Below are 17483 nucleotides of genomic sequence, written 5' to 3'. Positions count from 1 at the left end.
GCCTCAGTTTCTTTACTTGTAAAATGGAAATAACATTCTTTCATACAGGGTTTTCTTGGAGGATTCAAAATAGGTAAAACATCTAGCATGGGGCCTGGTGAAAAATAAGTGCTCAATAATAGTAACACCATCACCATCATAGTCATTGTCCTCCCCATCATCATCAGCAGCATCGTCATCCCTAACACAGGATTTCTCAAGCTTGGCACACTGACAACCATGTGGTGGGAGGCTCCCTATGCACTGCGGGGTGTTTAGCAGCATCCCTGGCTCAAATCCTGAGGTGCTGTGACTGTGGTGTAGGCTGGCAGCTACAACTCCAACTAGACCCCGTAGCCTGGGAATTCCATATGCCCTGTGGCCGTAAAAAAAACAAACAAACCAAAAAACCAACTCTCCAGACATTGACAAATGTCCTCCAGGAGATGGGGTGGGAGATGGGGGGTGCAAACTGTCCTTAAGAACTATAGTCCTAAGATTTATGACACAAATTATATATCTACATGTTATTATCCAGTTTTAAAATTATACAGAATATAACAATCTTCTTTTGATGATTCAAAAAAAATTTAGATTCTGGAGTTCCCGTCATGGCGCAGTGGTTAACGAATCCGACTAGGAACCATGAGGTCGCGGGTTCGGTCCCTGCCCTTGCTCAGTGGGTTAACGATCCGGCGTTGCCGTGAGCTGTGGTGAAGGTTGCAGACGCGGCTCGGATCCCGCGTTGCTGTGACTCTGGCGTAGGCCGGTGGCTACAGCTCCGATTCAACCCCTAGCCTGGGAACCTCCATATGCCGTGGAAGCAGCCCAAGAGATAGCAACAACAACAACAAAAAAGACAAAAGACAAAAAAAAAAAAAAAAAAAAAAAAAAAAAAAAAAAAAATTTAGATTCTTGTAAGGTTATCATTAATGAGTATTATCACAAAAATGCAAAAGATGTTTTAAAAAAAGTGAACTATTCTTACCTATAAACAAATCCTGTTATTGATATTTTACCTCATATTCATCTCTTTCTCATAAAAGTTATATACAATCCACCAAAATAAGTAGTTGAGTTTATGATTGTTTGGATGCTGAATAAAAATAAATTTGATGCATTTTCTTGTCTTTTAGGGCTGCACCCGAGGCATATGCAAGTGCCCAGGCTAGGGGTCCCATGGAAGCTGCAGCTGCTGGCCTACACCACAGCCACAGCAATGGGGGATCCGGGTTGCATCTGTGACCTACACCATAGCTCACGGCAATACCAGATCCTTAACCCATTGATTGAGGCCAGGGATCGAATTTGTGCCCACATGGATTCTAGTCAGATTTGTTTCTGCTGAGCCATGATGGGAACTCTTTGCATTTCTTTTTAACATGAACAAACTATTAGGGTTTTTTCTTCTTCTTTGCTTTTTTTGGCCACCCTGTGACATGGGGAATTCCTGGCCAGGGATCAGATTCGAGCTGTAGTTGTGACCTATACTGCATCTGCGGCAATGACAGATCCTTTAACCTACTGTGCTGGGCTGGGGATCAAGCCTGAGTCCTGGTGCTGCAGAGCTGCTGCTGATCCCGCTGTGCCACAGCAGAACCCCTAAACTATGAGTTTTTGTCCTTTAAGTTTAATTTCTTATAATAACGGTGGCTTCAGAAGAACTGTTTAGGGAAATAGTCATTATTTCCACTTTAGGAAAAACAGGAAGAGAAAGGCATGACAAGATGAAAAAAACTACACTTGAAAACTATCATCATGTTACCGCACAATTACTGATATGTTAAGGGTACTAAGTTAAGGTGGCAGAGACTGGATGCTACAAAGGCCTAACATTAATCAGAAGGAAGACTAATATTCAAACATAACTAGAATGGACTCAAGGGACACTATCTATCATTGATCTGCTTAAAGAATTTCCTGTTGTTTCCACTGGCAGCTGATGAAATCCTGTGCCCTAATTATTCACACACCTCTGAAAGTAGAATTCTGCATAGTACATTGAGGTTCTCAATATTCAATGGTGAATTTACCACTGGAGTTGGGAAAAACCTCAGACTAGGTAAGGAGTAAGAACTGCACACTCTTCCCATTTTATTTGCAAGGTGACTTGATGATGGGGAGGAAGATTATAAAGCAACTGAAAAAGATATGGGAATTTGGGAGCTAATAAAATCTTTTGAAAATCTTCTTCTTTATAGTCACTATGAGTAAGAGCCCTGATTCCCATGGTATGGTAAATGCTCTGTATCAAATAAAATTTTACAAGATTCACTGGGCTAAAAAGCCTATCTTGTTTTTAGCACCTCAGAACCCTAACAAATCATGACTACGTCAGGGGTAGAACCAGGGGCAAATATTGAGCCAAAGTCTACCGAAATTCTATAGGCAAAAAAACAGATAAAGAAAATTGTGGAGTTCCCGTCATGGCGCAGTGGTTAACGAATCCGACTAGGAACCATGAGGTTGCGGGTTCGGTCCCTGCCCTTGCTCAGTGGGTTAACGATCCGGCGTTGCCGTGAGCTGTGGTGTAGATTGCAGACGCGGCTCGGATCCTGCGTTGCTGTGGCTCTGGTGTAGGCTGGTGGCCACAGCTCCGATTAGACCCCTAGCCTGGGAACCTCCATATGCCGCGGGAGCGGCCAAAGAAATGGCAAAAAGACAAAAAAAAAAAAAAAAAGAAAATTGTACAAAAAGTGGCCTCTGGGGAACACATGTCAAGTGAATAGCTCTCCACATACGTGAGAAATCTATGTTGAAAAGGCAAGTAACTTAACTATCTCCTTTTTAGAACTGCTTCCCTCTAGAAAGTTCCCTCACAACAGTGCAATGACCTAACTGTGATGCTTTCCATTTGCATACATTCATATTTGTTGCACTAAACAACAACTGGGTTTATAATTAATAAAACGGTGATTCTGAAATATAACTTACTACAGAATGGTTTTTATTTGAGTGGTTTGAGTATAGTGGAGAATACACAATCAGCTACAGGTGTAAGACAGAAATGTGTGAATGAAGCAGCCTAGGTGTACAACTATAGGGAGGAAAAGGTAGCTCCAGCTGACTGCTGCCATGTGAGAAAGTGGGCCCTGTCTTCAGACTTTTTAAAAAGAAAAGTTTAAAGTCCAAAAACATGAAAGCTCCCTGTTTTTAATATTAGAACTTATTATTTAAAATACCAAGTTATCAAACAATCCTGCTTATAAGACAGACAATGAATGCTCTTAGGCCCAAAGATTGTGACCTCTAGAGAGAAGAGCTCAAAATAAAAGTCACTGAGGGAGTTCCTAGGGGCCTAGTGGTTAAGGATTCGGCATTGTCACTAGTGGCTAAGGTTCAATCTCTGGCCCAGGAACTTTTGCATACTGCGGGTGCGGACCAGAAAAAGGTCGCTGCCATTTAGGAGAATATTCAAACTAGTAAGTTAATCTTAAAAGGATGGGAGGAAGACCATATGCGAACTTGATGCATTCTTCCTATGATTATTTCCAAAATGCTGAAATATTTTATGTTGGTAACTCCAAACAATTTAGCTGTGGGTTTAAGCCCTGATTAATATTTCTCTAAATGCAGAACTGTGTGGCAAGTTAATAGGTAGCTAACGAAAGCAAACCTACATGTACAAATGTATTATAACTAAATTTATTTAGTTATATTAAAACTAGATTGATGAAAAATTATATCTATTTTACATGTAAGCAAAGATATGACACAAGTAAACTATCCTCTCATCTGGTATAATTATTTTAAAAATCCTCTTATCTGGTATAATTATTTTAAAAATGTATCTGGATTTAACAAAACTAAACAGGTTTCTTTACTGCAAAATTCTCAGTATTTACAAATGTAAATTTTGTGTAGCTTCAGAGGGGAATATAGTATGTTATGTTTATTTAACTATAGACACCTTTTAACACAGAGAACTCTAGGACTTTTGTGCTCTATTTTAAGGAACACTGTTTTAACCAAAGAAAAAGCTTAATTTAATTTATGCATTAAGAACAAGCTAATCACTTAGCAGGAGGTAACAATACTGTACATTCAACTCATTCTGTAGCTTTACTGCATAAAATACTATGGCTTAGCAATATATAACTAAGATCTATGCTTTGAAGGGAACTGGTAAAATACATAATCCTGTTCCAGGATCTATGGCTCCTTCTGGTTTACTAGCGTCAACTAAAAAAGTGTTGTTGTTGTTGTTGTTTTTTGTCTTTTTGCCTTTTCTAGGGCCGCACTCGCGGCATATGGAAGTTCCCAGGCTAGGGGTCTAATTGGGGAGCTGTAGCCACCAGCCTATGCCAGAGCCACAGCAACGTGGGATCTGAGCCGCTTCTGCGACCCACACCACAGCTCACAGTAACGCCGGATCCTTAACCCACTGAGCAAGGCCAGGGATCGAACCCGCAACCTCATGGTTCTTAGTAGGATTCATTAACCACTGCGCCACAATGGGAACTCCTAAAAAAAGTGTTATTGAGATAAACTCAACTTCCTTTAAGTCATAGTCATCAGACAGCACTTCAGAATTTTAATGTCGAGTCCCACAAAAATCTGCTAAGTGATTAAAGTAACATACAAAGCTATTTTGATGTAGAAGTAAATTAGGCTAAAACTAATACACTAATTATTATAACTAAATTTATTTAGTTATAATATTAAAACTAGATTGATGAAAAATTATATCTATTTTACATGTAAGCAAAGATATGACACAAGTAAACTATCCTCTCATCTGGTATAATTATTTTAAAAATCCTAGAGCTAAGTCTATTTTTTACATCCTATAGATTACGTACTATTTGGAATGCTTAATTATAACCTGTGCATGTCCCTGTACTGTAAGATAAATGAAAAATTAAATTAAGAACTAGTCCTTTGATATTATAGTGAAAATAAACTTAAGACTGGTATGTGAAATTAAAGATGGCTTTTAAAAAAGTCCTATATAACTCTGGAAACACTCTAGGGCTATTTATGTGACTAGCTTTTAACTAAATATGTACATATACATTTATTCTTCAAATGTATTTACAGCTATATATTTCCTGTGGTATAAACAACATTAAAAACATTGTGGATCTTCTCTTTGGAACTCCACTGCATACCAAGTTCATAATCCCCATCATGAAGGACAAAACTGCTTTATAAAAAGAAATATTCTAATATAAGTAGTCCTAACTCAGAGCGAAGGAATATCAAGTAATCTTCTTTTACACCATGGTCAGTTAGTTAAACAAGTACACCTATATTTTTAGACATTTGTCTGCATCCTATAAACTAGTTATGTAAATTATAAACTTTAATAAAAAATTTAGTCAGAAAAATGGCCACAATTTATTAAATCAGAAGTCTATGGAATAAAAAAAAATGTATCAACGAAATTCTGTTAATCCCACTTACTAGATAATACCATATAAATTACACACTCCCTGGGTTTTCATTTGTTCATCTTTATAAAACAGAAAAATGTCACCTACCTCACAGGCTGCTATGAGGATCAAATAGGATAATGGACATAAAAGCACTGCAAAACTTAAAGTTCTATACAAATACGATGAAACAATAATAAAAACAACAACTATAGAACTGTACTACCACAAAGAAACAGCACTGCTCCAAGGGTCAGGGCATAATGCTCAGCATTTTCTGCTTTCAAAAAGGGGTTCAAATGTCACAAAAGGCCATGCTTTTTAACAAGTTAGTTTCTTTGTTAGTCCTCTGTTAGGTATATGTAACTTTGTTATGTACCATTTCATACCTACTTTGGATAGGATTTTTTCTTCCTCATTTTAAAAAGTTAAGGATCTCAGGGAAAATGCTAAGCCAAAATAAAGCTTGTTTAGGTTACTTTAATTGTGAGGAAAAGAAGTATCAATGTTAAAAGTAAATGGACCTTGAAATGGGCCACCAGAACAAAGACAATATTGGTGAGTTTTAGAAATTAATACGAAAAAGTCAGTAACCACACTTTATTGTGCATGCATTATTTTAAAGGGACAATATCAACATATAAGTATTTTCTGAAATGGAATACTTTCCAGTTCTTATTGAATATAGGAAAAATTTATATGTATACATAGTCAAATATTTTTATTTTTTAATAAATGGCCTCAAAAATTTTCCCCCAGAAAGTACATAAAAAGTACTTTGAATAGATTGTCCTACCAGAGAAGAAGCTTTAATTTTGGTAAAAAATTCACAAGAATATTTTCTGGGTTCTGGACAATAAATAGATTTTGTAGCCATAGAAATAATAAACAGTAATATAAGATTATCAGATATTCCTCTTTAATCAAGAATTCTTATATAGTGAAACAAATTTCAAGATTTGTTTTTTTTACCAGCCTGAAGAAACTCACTTGACAGTGTCCTTTTATGTTATCAGAAATTATGTCTAAAAGCATCATGCATACTAAATGCAATCTTTTACCTTCAACATCATCTGAAAAGGTAGACAAAAATAAATAAATAAAAAGTGGATGATAAAGAAAACATTTTTTTATGTAATAGTATACACAATAAAATAAGTAAGAGCTTAAAAACATAAAATAAGCAGGAGTTCCCATGGCGGCTCAGTGGGTTACAAACTTGACCACTATCCATGAGGATACAGGTTCGATCCCTGGCCTTGCTCAGTGGGTTAAGGATCTGGTGTTGCGGTGAGCTGTGCTGTAGGTTTCAGATGTGGCTTGGATCCTGAGTTCCTGTGTCTGTGGCCAGCAGCTGCAGCTCTGATTCATCCCCTTGCCTAGGAACTTCCATATGCTGCAGGTGGCCTTACAAAGCAAAAAAACAAAAACAAAAACAAAAACAAACAAACTAAATAAGCAATATAATCTCTTGGAAGAAGAGACTCATACTCATTTTACTGAAATATCTGAGACATCCTAACAGATATAGCATATGCTACATATTTAGAAATATGAGACAGATTTATCAATAAGTTAAAGGGTTATTAAATATCCCCAAGGTAAAGAACTTTAAAATGAAGTTCCTTATGTTAGCTAATAATCATCTTTTGATGAAGCAGTAAAGAGAATGTATCATAATAGAACTGAAGGCCATATTTCTCAATATCTAGATTTTAAAAAACTGACTCAGGCCAGGTAAATTTCCAGAAGTTTAAGCTCATATTTTAATCTTCCCTAGAAAAAATGATTCTACTACTTTTTCTCTAAAGAAGTGTTTATCCTGCTTCATCCAAAGGATCATTTTTGGAAGCTAAATTTAAAATAAGGAGCTCAGGAGTTCCCGTCGGGGCTCAGTGGTTAACGAATCTGTCTAGGAACCGTGAGGTTGCAGGTTCAATCCCTAGCCTTGCTCAGTGGGTTATGGATCTGGAGTTGCCGTGAGCTGTGGTGTAGGTTACAGACGTGGGCTCGGATCCCAAGTTGCTGTGGCTCTAGCGTAGCCCAGCGGCTATAGCTCCAATTAGACCCTTAGCCTGGGAACCTCCATGTGCCACAGGAGCGTCCCTAGAGATGGCAAAAAGTCAAAAAATAAAATAAAATAAGGAGCTCAGGAGTTCTCTTGTGGTGCAGCAGGTTAAGGATCCGGCATTGTCACTGAAGCAGCTTGGGTTGCTGCTGTGGTGTGGGTTCCATCCCTGGCCTGGGAACTTCCATATGCCACGGGTGTGACCAAAAACAAAAAGAGAGGGAGTTCTTGTTGTGGTACAGCAGTAAAGAACACAACTAGTACCAATGAGGATCAGGGTTTGATCCCTGCCCTCACTCAATGGATTAAGGATCCAACTATTGCTGTGAGCTGTGGTATAGGCTGCAGATATGGCCTGGACCTGGTTTTGCTATGACTGTGGTATAGGCCAACAGCTGCAGCTCTGATTCAACCCCTAGCCTGGGAACCTCTCAATGCTACATGTGTGGCCATTAAAAAAAAAAAAAGAAAAAAAAAAAAGGAGCCTAAACAGAAGCAAAAGACTGGACTTTAAACAGTATTAGATTACAAATTCATAACAAAGGAAGACCACCTAATTAATTGCTACTATACAGTTTCCTAAACCATAAAAATTATCTGCTATAAACTAGAAAAAAGCCAAAATTTCAATATGAAACAACTAAGGAAAAAGAGAGAAAGTCTTTTTCTTTAATGTTTTCTAACAAATGTATTTCTAACAAATTTTCAGATATTTTCTCATCTGAGAAATGACTAGGAGAAACAGCAGCTTTTTCTTCAAAGTATGTTCTTGTGTATACTCTACTAAAGTACTGACATGTGGCTGACAGCCTCTTTTTCCACAGGAAGCAAATTATGTTTACTAAAGATTCTTTACTCCTGATAAATTAAAAGTTGTTAGCTAGAGAACTAGAGAAATAAAAACTTAAGAAAATGGATAATTATGTCTAAGAAATTGTGACTATTTAATACAACCCAGTTTCAAATGTTCCTATGACTGGTAGTTTGTGAAGTTCATATCCACATATAGTTCTGCTCTACTTTGATTTTAATAAAATATGTGCAAACTGCATATTATCTACATTTCTTTATGACCTGTCTACTCATATTTTGAAAGACCCTATAATTTCTAAATTAGGCTTCTAAAATGCATAAATATCACTCTTTTGATTGTCTAGAAAAATGAAAAGCCCACAATGTCCCAATGCAACAGCCAATTTGACATGAGGAAAACACTCTTCGACAGCACAGTAAAATGTTACTCAATGTGTATGTTTTTACAATATGTAGAACAAAAGGCATATAGACTTCTAGTCAAGTATTTCACATGCTAACAATAAAATAAATCAAGTAAACAACAGATTACCTTATTTTAAGTATGCAAATAATTTGAAACAAAAAGGAAAAGAAGGATGTACCAAAGAAATGTGTGGATTTCAAACTAATTCTTATCATTTCATACCAATCAGATTAAATGTAAAGAAAACTTCTAGATTTAAAAAACCATTTGCTCTTCACAAATTAACATAAGTCCTATGTTAAAATTTTCAGTATATATTAGAAAAAACCCTCTAACTTTATATTGCTCCTCAGATAACATATAAATAGTTTGATTTTTAATGAACAGCCAAAAATGTTATTTATTCTAGAGATTACTGACAGTCATTCTGCTTAACTAAAATCAAATACAAAAACAGGGGAAAATGTTTTTGAAAAAAGAAAAATCTAATTCCATCTCCAAATCACATACAATGCAATTATCTTAAAGACATTTTTCTAGAACTAAGCTAGTATCTTTCCGTTAGTGATTAAAAACAAAAAAAGAAAAAAAATCCTTATAAATAAATTTATAAAATAAAAACTTTAGGGAGTTCCCATCGTGGCTCAGTGTTTAACAAATCCGACTAGGAACCATGAGGTTGCAGGTTCAATCCCTGGCCTTGCTCAGTGGGTTAAGGATCTGGCATTGCCGTGAGCTGTGGTGTAGGTCGCAGATGCGGCTTGGATGTGGCATTGCTATGGCTGTGGTTAGGCTGGCAGCTGTAGCTCCGATTGGACTCCTAGCCTGGGAACCTCCATATGCCATGGGTGCAGCTCCAGAAAAGACAAAAAAAAAAAAACAAAACTTTAGGAGTTTCCACCATGGTGCAATGGGATCAGAAGTGTCTCTGGAGCACTAAGATGCAGGTTTGCTCTCCAGCCCAGCACAGTAGGTTAAGGATCTGGTGTTGCTGCAGCTGTGGCATAGGCTGCAACTGCGGCTTGGATCTGATCCCTAGCCTGGGAACTCCACATGTCACAACATGGCCAAAAACGGAAAACAAACAAACAAACAAAAACCCCCAAAAAACCAAACCCCTCAACTTTAAACCGATAAAGCTGGCATAATGCAGTTAATTTTATGTACAGAAAACATAGTAAAAAAAACTTACCTACTTCTTCTTCTTCATCATTAGATATTATATTATATAGTGTATCCAAAGCATAACCTATTATTTCAGAATCCGAACTGGAAGAAAGAAGTTATTATATACTGTTAGAGTATAAACTGTTATGACCATTTTAGACTCTTCTTCAGCACGACTGTATAAAATATTAATCCCATTTCTGAAAACCTACCCTAAGAAAATATCAGAGTGCAAACTGTAAAGATGTATAAAGGTCTATTTTTATTTATAATAGTGAAAAATTAGAAATAACCTAAATGTCCAATAATTTTTTTTAAAAGTGTGGTAAATCTATATATATAGCAGCAATTAAAAAAATGTATTTTCAGGAGTTCCCGTTGTGGCGCAGTGGTTAATGAATCCGACTAGGAACCATGAGGTTGCGGGTTCGGTCCCTGCCCTTGCTCAGTGGGTTAGGGATCTGGTGGTGTTGCCGTGAGCTGTGGTGTAGGTTGCAGACGCGGCTCGGATCCCGCGTTGCTGTGGCTCTGGCATAGGCCGGTGGCTATGGCTCCAATTTGACCCCTAGCCTGGGAACCTCCACATGCCGCAGGAGCGGCCCAAGAAATAGCAAAAAAGACAAAAAAAAAAAAAAAAAAAGTATTTTCAGGGAGTTCCTGTTGTGGCTCAGCAGAAAAGAATCTGACTGGTAAATATGAGGATGAGGGTTTGACCCCTGGCCTCACTCAGTGGGTCAGGGATCTGGCGTTGCATGAGATGTGGTGTAGCCTGCAGATGTGGTTCGGATTCCGCGCTGCTCCGGCTGTGGTGTAGGCTGGTAGCTGTAGCTCTGATATGACCCCAGCCTGAGAACTTTCATGTGCTGCGTGTGCGTCCCTAAAAAGCAATAAAATAAAAACAAAAAATGTATTTTCAAGGAATGTTTAATGGCTATTGTACATTTTATACAGACAGAAAGGAAATGAGTGCTTGCTAGGGACTGGGGGGAGGAGGAATAGGCAATGACAACTCATGGATACTGTATTTCTTTTGAAGTGATGAAAATGTTCTGGAATTACAGTGGTAACAGTTGCCCAACTTTGTGAGTATACTAAAACCACTGAAGTGTACACTTAAAAAACCTCAAAACTATTGAGGTATCATGGTTTGGAAGCATCAGTGAGAAATAGACAACTTTCACGCCCTGAGCGAGGGACCTGGGAGCATGAGAAGTCTCTTCCTCAAGATGGCTAAGGAGAAGCAGGCCCACAGACAGACGGAGAGTTCCAAGCTACACCAAGAAAGGGAATCCAGCTCTATGTGTGATGCAGCCAAGGATGAAGGGGATTCAGTTGAAGGATTCTGAGTGTTAGATAGGCCAAGGGCAGAAGCATAAAAGAGTAATGAAGATGAGAAACGGAATGAGATGGCTGCAGAATATAGACCTCTGCAATCAATGAAGTTAAGAAAACACTCACAGAACATTTCGAAAATGGAAGCTGTCATAGGTAAGTTTTGGAGGAAAATGGAAAGGGAATTTCAGCACAAGAGAAGGAATGAAACACAAGAAGGCTCAGAGAAGTTTGGTTTTGTTTGTTGTCTAAGAGGCATAGTAAAATACCCATCAGCCTCTAATGTGATCGATTATTAGTTCACACAATCACAAGGCTGTACAGTACATACTATTTCTAAGCATAGTGCCTGGTACAGAGTAAATGTGCAATTAAATGTTTTAGAAAATGTATTTCTTAACCTTTATAACAAGAGTATTTACACATTTACTTTCTATTGTGCACTAAAAATGACAATAAGGGCCACTTTACACATTCTATTTTTCATATCAAGATGCTAATCATTTCATCACTAACTTTTGTTTTTAAATGACTTTTATTTGTTCCATTATAGCTGGTTTAGAGTGTTCTGTCAATTTTCTACCATACAGCAAGGTGACCCAGTCACATATACATATATACATTCTTTTTTTTTTTTTTTTTTTTGTCTTTTTGCTATTTCTTGGAGCAGCATATGGAGGTTCCCAGGCTAGGGGTCAAATCGGAGCTGTAGCCACCGGCCTACGCCAGAGCCACAGCAACGTGGGATCCGAGCCCGCATCTGCGACCTACACCACAGCTCACGGCAATGCCAGATCCTTAACCCACTGAGCAAGGGCAGGGACCGAACCCGCAACCTCATGGTTCCTAGTCGGATTCGTTAACCACTGCGCCACGACGGAACTCCACATATATACATTCTTTTTCTCACATTGTCAGGCTCCATCATAAGTGAACAGATATAGTTCCCAGTGCTATACAGCAGGATCTTCATTACTAACTTTATTTTACTTTTTCTGGTCTTTTTGTCTTTTTTAGGGGTGCATCTGCGGCATATGGAGGTTCCCAGGTTAGGGGTTTAATCGGAGCTGTAGCCACCGGCCTACGCCACAGCCACAGCAACACCAGATCCGAGCCGCGTCTGTGACCTACACCATAGCTCGCTGTAACGCCCGGATCCTTAACCTACTGAGCGAGGCCAGGGATCAAACCTGCAACCTTGTGGTTCCTAGTCAGATTTGTTAACCACTAAGCCACGACAGGAAATCCCATTACTAACTTTATAAGACTTAGTGAGAAAACGTATGCAGAAAGATACATGAAATAAAAATCAAAAATTATATGTATGTATAATATTCAAACTAAAGGTTTTTTTCTGTTAGTTTTTTGTTTTTTTTTTAGGGCCTCACCCATGGCATATGGAAGTTCCCAGGCTAGGGGTTGAATCAGAGCTACAGCTGCTGGCCTACGCCACAGTTGCAACAACACAGATCTGAGCCGCATTCGAGATCTAAGCTGCAGCTTGTGGGAATGCTGGATCCCTAACCCACTGAGCAATGCCAGGCACTGAACCCAGATACTAGTCAAATTCATAACCCGCTGAGCCACCATGGGAACTCCAAACTAAAGTTTTTTTGATCTAAGATCCATTTTCTATAACTTGGAATATTGTTTAAAGCAGATAACTAACTTGGGTTACTTTATTAGTTTTCTAGTAATGCTGTAACAAATTACCACAAACTGAGTGGCTTATACAATACAAATACATTAAATACATTATCTTGGAGTTCTGCAAGTCAGAAGTCTGAAGTGGGTCTCACTGGACTAAAATCAAGGTGTTGGCAGGGCTGCCTTCCTTCCTCGTAGCTTTAAAGAATCTATTTCCTTGCCTTTTCCAGTTCAGGAGGCCTCCTCTCATCTTTAAAGCCAGCAAAGATAGGTTGAGATATTCTCTTGTCACCTCATTCTGACCTCCTCTTTTGCATTCCTCTTATACTTTTAAGAACCTTAGGATTACACTGGTCCCACCTGGATAATCTCAAAGTCTACACCTTAATCATATCTCCAAAGTCCTTTCTGTCATCTAAAGTAACATTCAAAGATTGTCTTGATAGAATACAAATATCTTTAGGGGACCATTTTTCTGCCTACTGCAGTTGCCCACTCTGGTGTTAATAACACAGACAGTCCTGACACATCCAACGGATTTATTCAAATGCATTAGAATTAGTTGGTTTTTGGAGTTCCTGTCATGGCTCAGCGGAAAACGAATCTGACTAGCATCCATGAGGATGCAAGTTTGATCCCTGGCCTCGCTCAGTGGGTTAAGGATTGGCGTCACTGTGAGCTGTGGTATAGGTTGCAGACTCGGCTCCTGTGTTTCTATGGCTGTGGTGTAGGCCAGCGGCTACAGCTCCAATTAAACCCCTAGCCTGAGAACCTCCATATGCTGAGAGAGTGGCTCTCAAAAGACCAAAAAAAAGAATTAGTTGGTTTTGAAAGGTAGCCAATGTGGGTTACACTGCCCAAGGAGGATAGAAAAGGTTCTAAGTGAACCTGAACAAGCAGCTGGGTACTGCTAAAATTTAATTTTAAAAAGAGGCTATAAGGTTAGACAGGCAGGCTGCATCTAGATCTTTAAAAAGCTTATGTATACGCTCTGCTTTGTTTGAGGGACTTGAACTTCACCAGGCACTGAGCAGGTGAAATGCATTAAATAGGTGAATTAGGAGATAGACAATTTACATTTCAGACAGATAATTCTTAAAATGTATACACTGAATGGAAGGACAAAGAGATTGGAGGCAAAGAATACAGTTTGGAGGTGGTGATGGTTTTAAAATGTTAAAAAAAAAGCCTCTTTGATACAGCTCCCCTCAAAAGGTAGAATCTAATTCTCCTCTTAAGTGTAGGCTGTCTTTATCAACTTGCTTCTAATAAAACAGAATGAGATAGGATTGGTGATATGACTCCTGAGGCGAAGTCCTACAAGGTGTTGTGGCTTTCTCTTGTCCTCTCTCTAGGATTGTCTGCTCTGGGAGAAGCCAGCTGCCACGTCAGGAGGATGCTCCAGCAGCCCTATAGGGAAGGCAACAATGTGAGGTACTGAGGCCTGTTGCCATCATGGGAGTGAGCCATCTGGGAGTCGGGTACTTAGGCCCTAGTCAAGCCTTCAGATGACTAGTCCTGGCTGACATCTTGCACGCAACCTCATGAAAGACCCTGAGCCAAAACCACTTAGCTAAGCCACTTTTAAATTCTCTCTCTCTCTCTCTCTTTTTTTTTTTTTTTTGTCTTTTTGCCTTTTCTAGAGCCGTACCTGCGGCATATGGAGGTTCCCGGGCTAGGGGTCCAATCGGAGCTGTAGCCGCCGGCCTATGCCACAGCCACAGCAACGTGGGATCCGAGCCGCGTCTGCAACCTACACCACAGCTCATGGCAACACCGGGTCCTTAACCCACTGAGCAAGGGCAGGGATCGAACCCGCAACCTCATGGCTCCTAGTCGGATTCGTTAACCACTGCACCACGACGGGAACTCCCCACTTTTAAATTCTTGATCCACAGAAACTATGACATAAATATTTATTATTTTGAGCCAGTAAGTTTTGAGGTCATTTGTTATACAGCGATAGGTAACAAATAGAATGTGTATGAAAACAGTTTAAGCAACTGATACTGAAAGCCAGAACTAAGATCAATGATGGCAATCAAGAGAATTCAGATTCCTGATTTTTGGTCTGGTTGGGCATAACAGGTTAAGGGGAGGGATGAGTTGAGCATAAATCCTCTAGTTTCTTGCTTGAATGGAAAGGTGCTATTGACTGGGATGAACCTAGGTCAAAAGACAATTGGAGGAGATTACGGGGACGCTAGGGCATGGGGGAACAGGAGTAGGACGACCAGAGAAAAATTAACTTTTGAACATTCTGAATTTAAGGTACCTGTGAGAGATCTTGACATGGAAATGTCCACTGAGCAGCTAAAGCTCGTAAGATATATTTAAATAGAGGTAAGATTTGAAAGTTATTCACGTATAGTTGTTAATTAAAACCAAAGAGGCAGATAATCTAAAGAGAAACTGAAGGAGCTAAAAACAGGTTGAGTGATCTTGCCCTTAACACATGCTCAGATTTAACACTTCACTCCCCATTAGCACAGTCTACTTCTCCCCCCCTGCACCCCCAAAAGCAAGTCTGGATAACTGACATACCATAATATGCACATTATATTACAGAATAGCACATTACAGTATTTCTAAGTGAAAAATCAACATATTCATTTGGCCAATTCAAACCTCCAATTTTAAGCCTTTAATTAGCAGTTACTTCATTCTATCTTTATATAACGGAAAGCTCTCAACTCCTGAAGGCTGTGATTATGTCTGTCCTAATGCTATTAGCACAGTGGTTCACACCTAGTGTCCAACAACTGTTTACTGAGATGACAACTGAAAGTAAAAAACTTGTATAGTTCTTGAAAAATGGCAGGAGTTCCCATCGTGGCACAGTAGAAACAAATCTGACTAGGAACCACGAGGTTTCAGGTTCAATTGCTGCTCAGTGGGTTAAGGATAACTCTGCTGGTTGCCGTGAGCTGTGGTGTAGGTCGCAGACATGGGTCGGATCCTGCGCTGCTGTGGCTGTGGTGTAGGCTGGCTACCACATCTCCGATTTGACCCCTAGCCTGGGAACCTCCATATGCTGCAGGTGTGGCCCCAAAAAAGCAAAAAAAAAAAAAGAAAGAAAGAAAAATGGCAAATATACATGCCTTAATATGTCAATCATTTCTGGAATAGTGACTCTAAAATTAATTAAAAGTTCAGGAAAAATTACAGAGAAAAATCATTAAATAGAGACATACCGATCTGTTTGTAAAACATGAATAAGGTGTTCCATAGCTTGAATACCCACTTCCAAGCGATATTTCTGCACAAAAGAAAAATGTTATTTAAGTAACTAATATTCAACTTAGTAAACTTAATAACTTGGGAGTTCCCATTGGGGCTCAGTGGAAACAAATATGACTAGTAACCATGAGGATGTGGGTTCAATCCCTGGCCTTGCTCAACGGGTTAAGGATCTGGCATTGCCGTGCTGGTGTAGGCCGAAGATGTGGCTCTGATCCTGAGTTGCTATGGCTGCGGTGTAGGCTGGCAGCTGAAGCTCTGATTTGACCCCTAACCTGGGAACTTTCATATGCCACAGATGCGGCCCTAAAAAGCAAAAACAAAGTAAATAAAAAATAAACTTAATAACTGATAAAGTGTTACAGACCTTAGATAATGATTTGAGAGCACGCACAGCATTTCTTCGATCATCCAGTAAAGTAGATGAAGCCACTCTGTCACAAAGCTTTTGAATCTGTCACAGAAAAATGAAATATTATTAATAGCATAAAAAAAAAGGAAACATAAAGTTCCGCCCCCAAATCTATACCATTTAATTTGGAAAAAAAAAACCCAAAAAAACCAAAAAACAATAAATGAGAGGTAACAATTAGTCTTTCACAAATCTAAATAACTATGTAGGTAGTATCACAATCTTGTTACAGAGCTCAAACAGATTTTTCAAAGAGGCTTGAAAAATGGAAGTGGGAAAAGAAATGTCAAATAAATTAAGTCATATTAATTGAGGAATTAGGAGAAATTAGTAAAACCAGAGCTTGTAAACATACCTATTACAACTGTTTGAACAAAGAAGGATGCATAATCCATTAGGGTTATAGCAGAAGATGGAAAGTTAATAAAAATTTTTTTTCAAATAATGACTGTTTATACTATAACTTCACCCTAATGCTTCCACCATATTTGAACAAGAAAAGTCAGAACTTTCTACGGAATGGGAGAAAATAGTTTCAAATGATGCAACTGACAAGGGCTTAATTTCTAAAATATACAAACAACTTATACAACTCAACAGCAGAAAAGCCAACAACCCAATGGAAAAATGGGCAAAAGACCTGAATAGACATTTCTTCAAAGAAGATATACAGATGGCCAACAAGCACATGAAAAAATGCTCAACATCACTGATTATCAGAGAAATGCAAATAGAAACGACTAGGAGGTACAAACTCGCACCAGTCAGAAGAGCCATCATTAGTAAGTCCACAAATAACAAATGCTGGAGAGGGTGTGGAGAAAAGGGAACCCTCCTACGCTGTTGGTGGGAATGTAAACTGTTACAACCACTATGGAAAACAGTATGGAGGTACCTCAGAAAACTAAACATAGAACTACCATATGACCCAGCAATCCCACTCTTGGGCATATATCTGGACAAAACTTGCCTTGAAAAAGACACATGCACCCATATGTTCACTGCAGCACTATTCACAATAGCCAAGACATGGAAACAACCTTA

The 17483-nt window shown here is 38.8% G+C and overlaps 1 protein-coding gene across 2 annotated transcripts in view; it reads right to left on the bottom strand.

The window, feature by feature from the left end:
- Nucleotides 1–17483, bottom strand: part of USO1 (USO1 vesicle transport factor) — an 87625-nt gene that overhangs the window by 50687 nt on the left and 19455 nt on the right. For both annotated transcript variants that reach the window (XM_084972507.1, XM_084972508.1), the window contains exons 2-4: nt 16395–16481; nt 15982–16046; nt 9834–9910 (exon numbers count right to left, since the gene is read on the bottom strand). In XM_084972507.1, the coding sequence (XP_084828633.1) occupies nt 9834–9910; nt 15982–16046; nt 16395–16481 (229 nt within the window). The remainder of the gene's footprint in view (nt 1–9833; nt 9911–15981; nt 16047–16394; nt 16482–17483) is intronic.

The sequence above is a fragment of the Sus scrofa genome, chromosome 8 (assembly GCF_054392235.1).
Source record: "Sus scrofa isolate SSC_HxYL_T2T_F1_AM1 chromosome 8, Sscrofa_HxYL_maternal_Yorkshire_Landrace_v2.0, whole genome shotgun sequence".
Classification (NCBI taxonomy): domain Eukaryota; kingdom Metazoa; phylum Chordata; class Mammalia; order Artiodactyla; family Suidae; genus Sus; species Sus scrofa.
The sequence above is the reverse complement of the archived record's forward strand: the minus strand, read 5'-3'. Positions and strand labels throughout refer to the sequence as shown.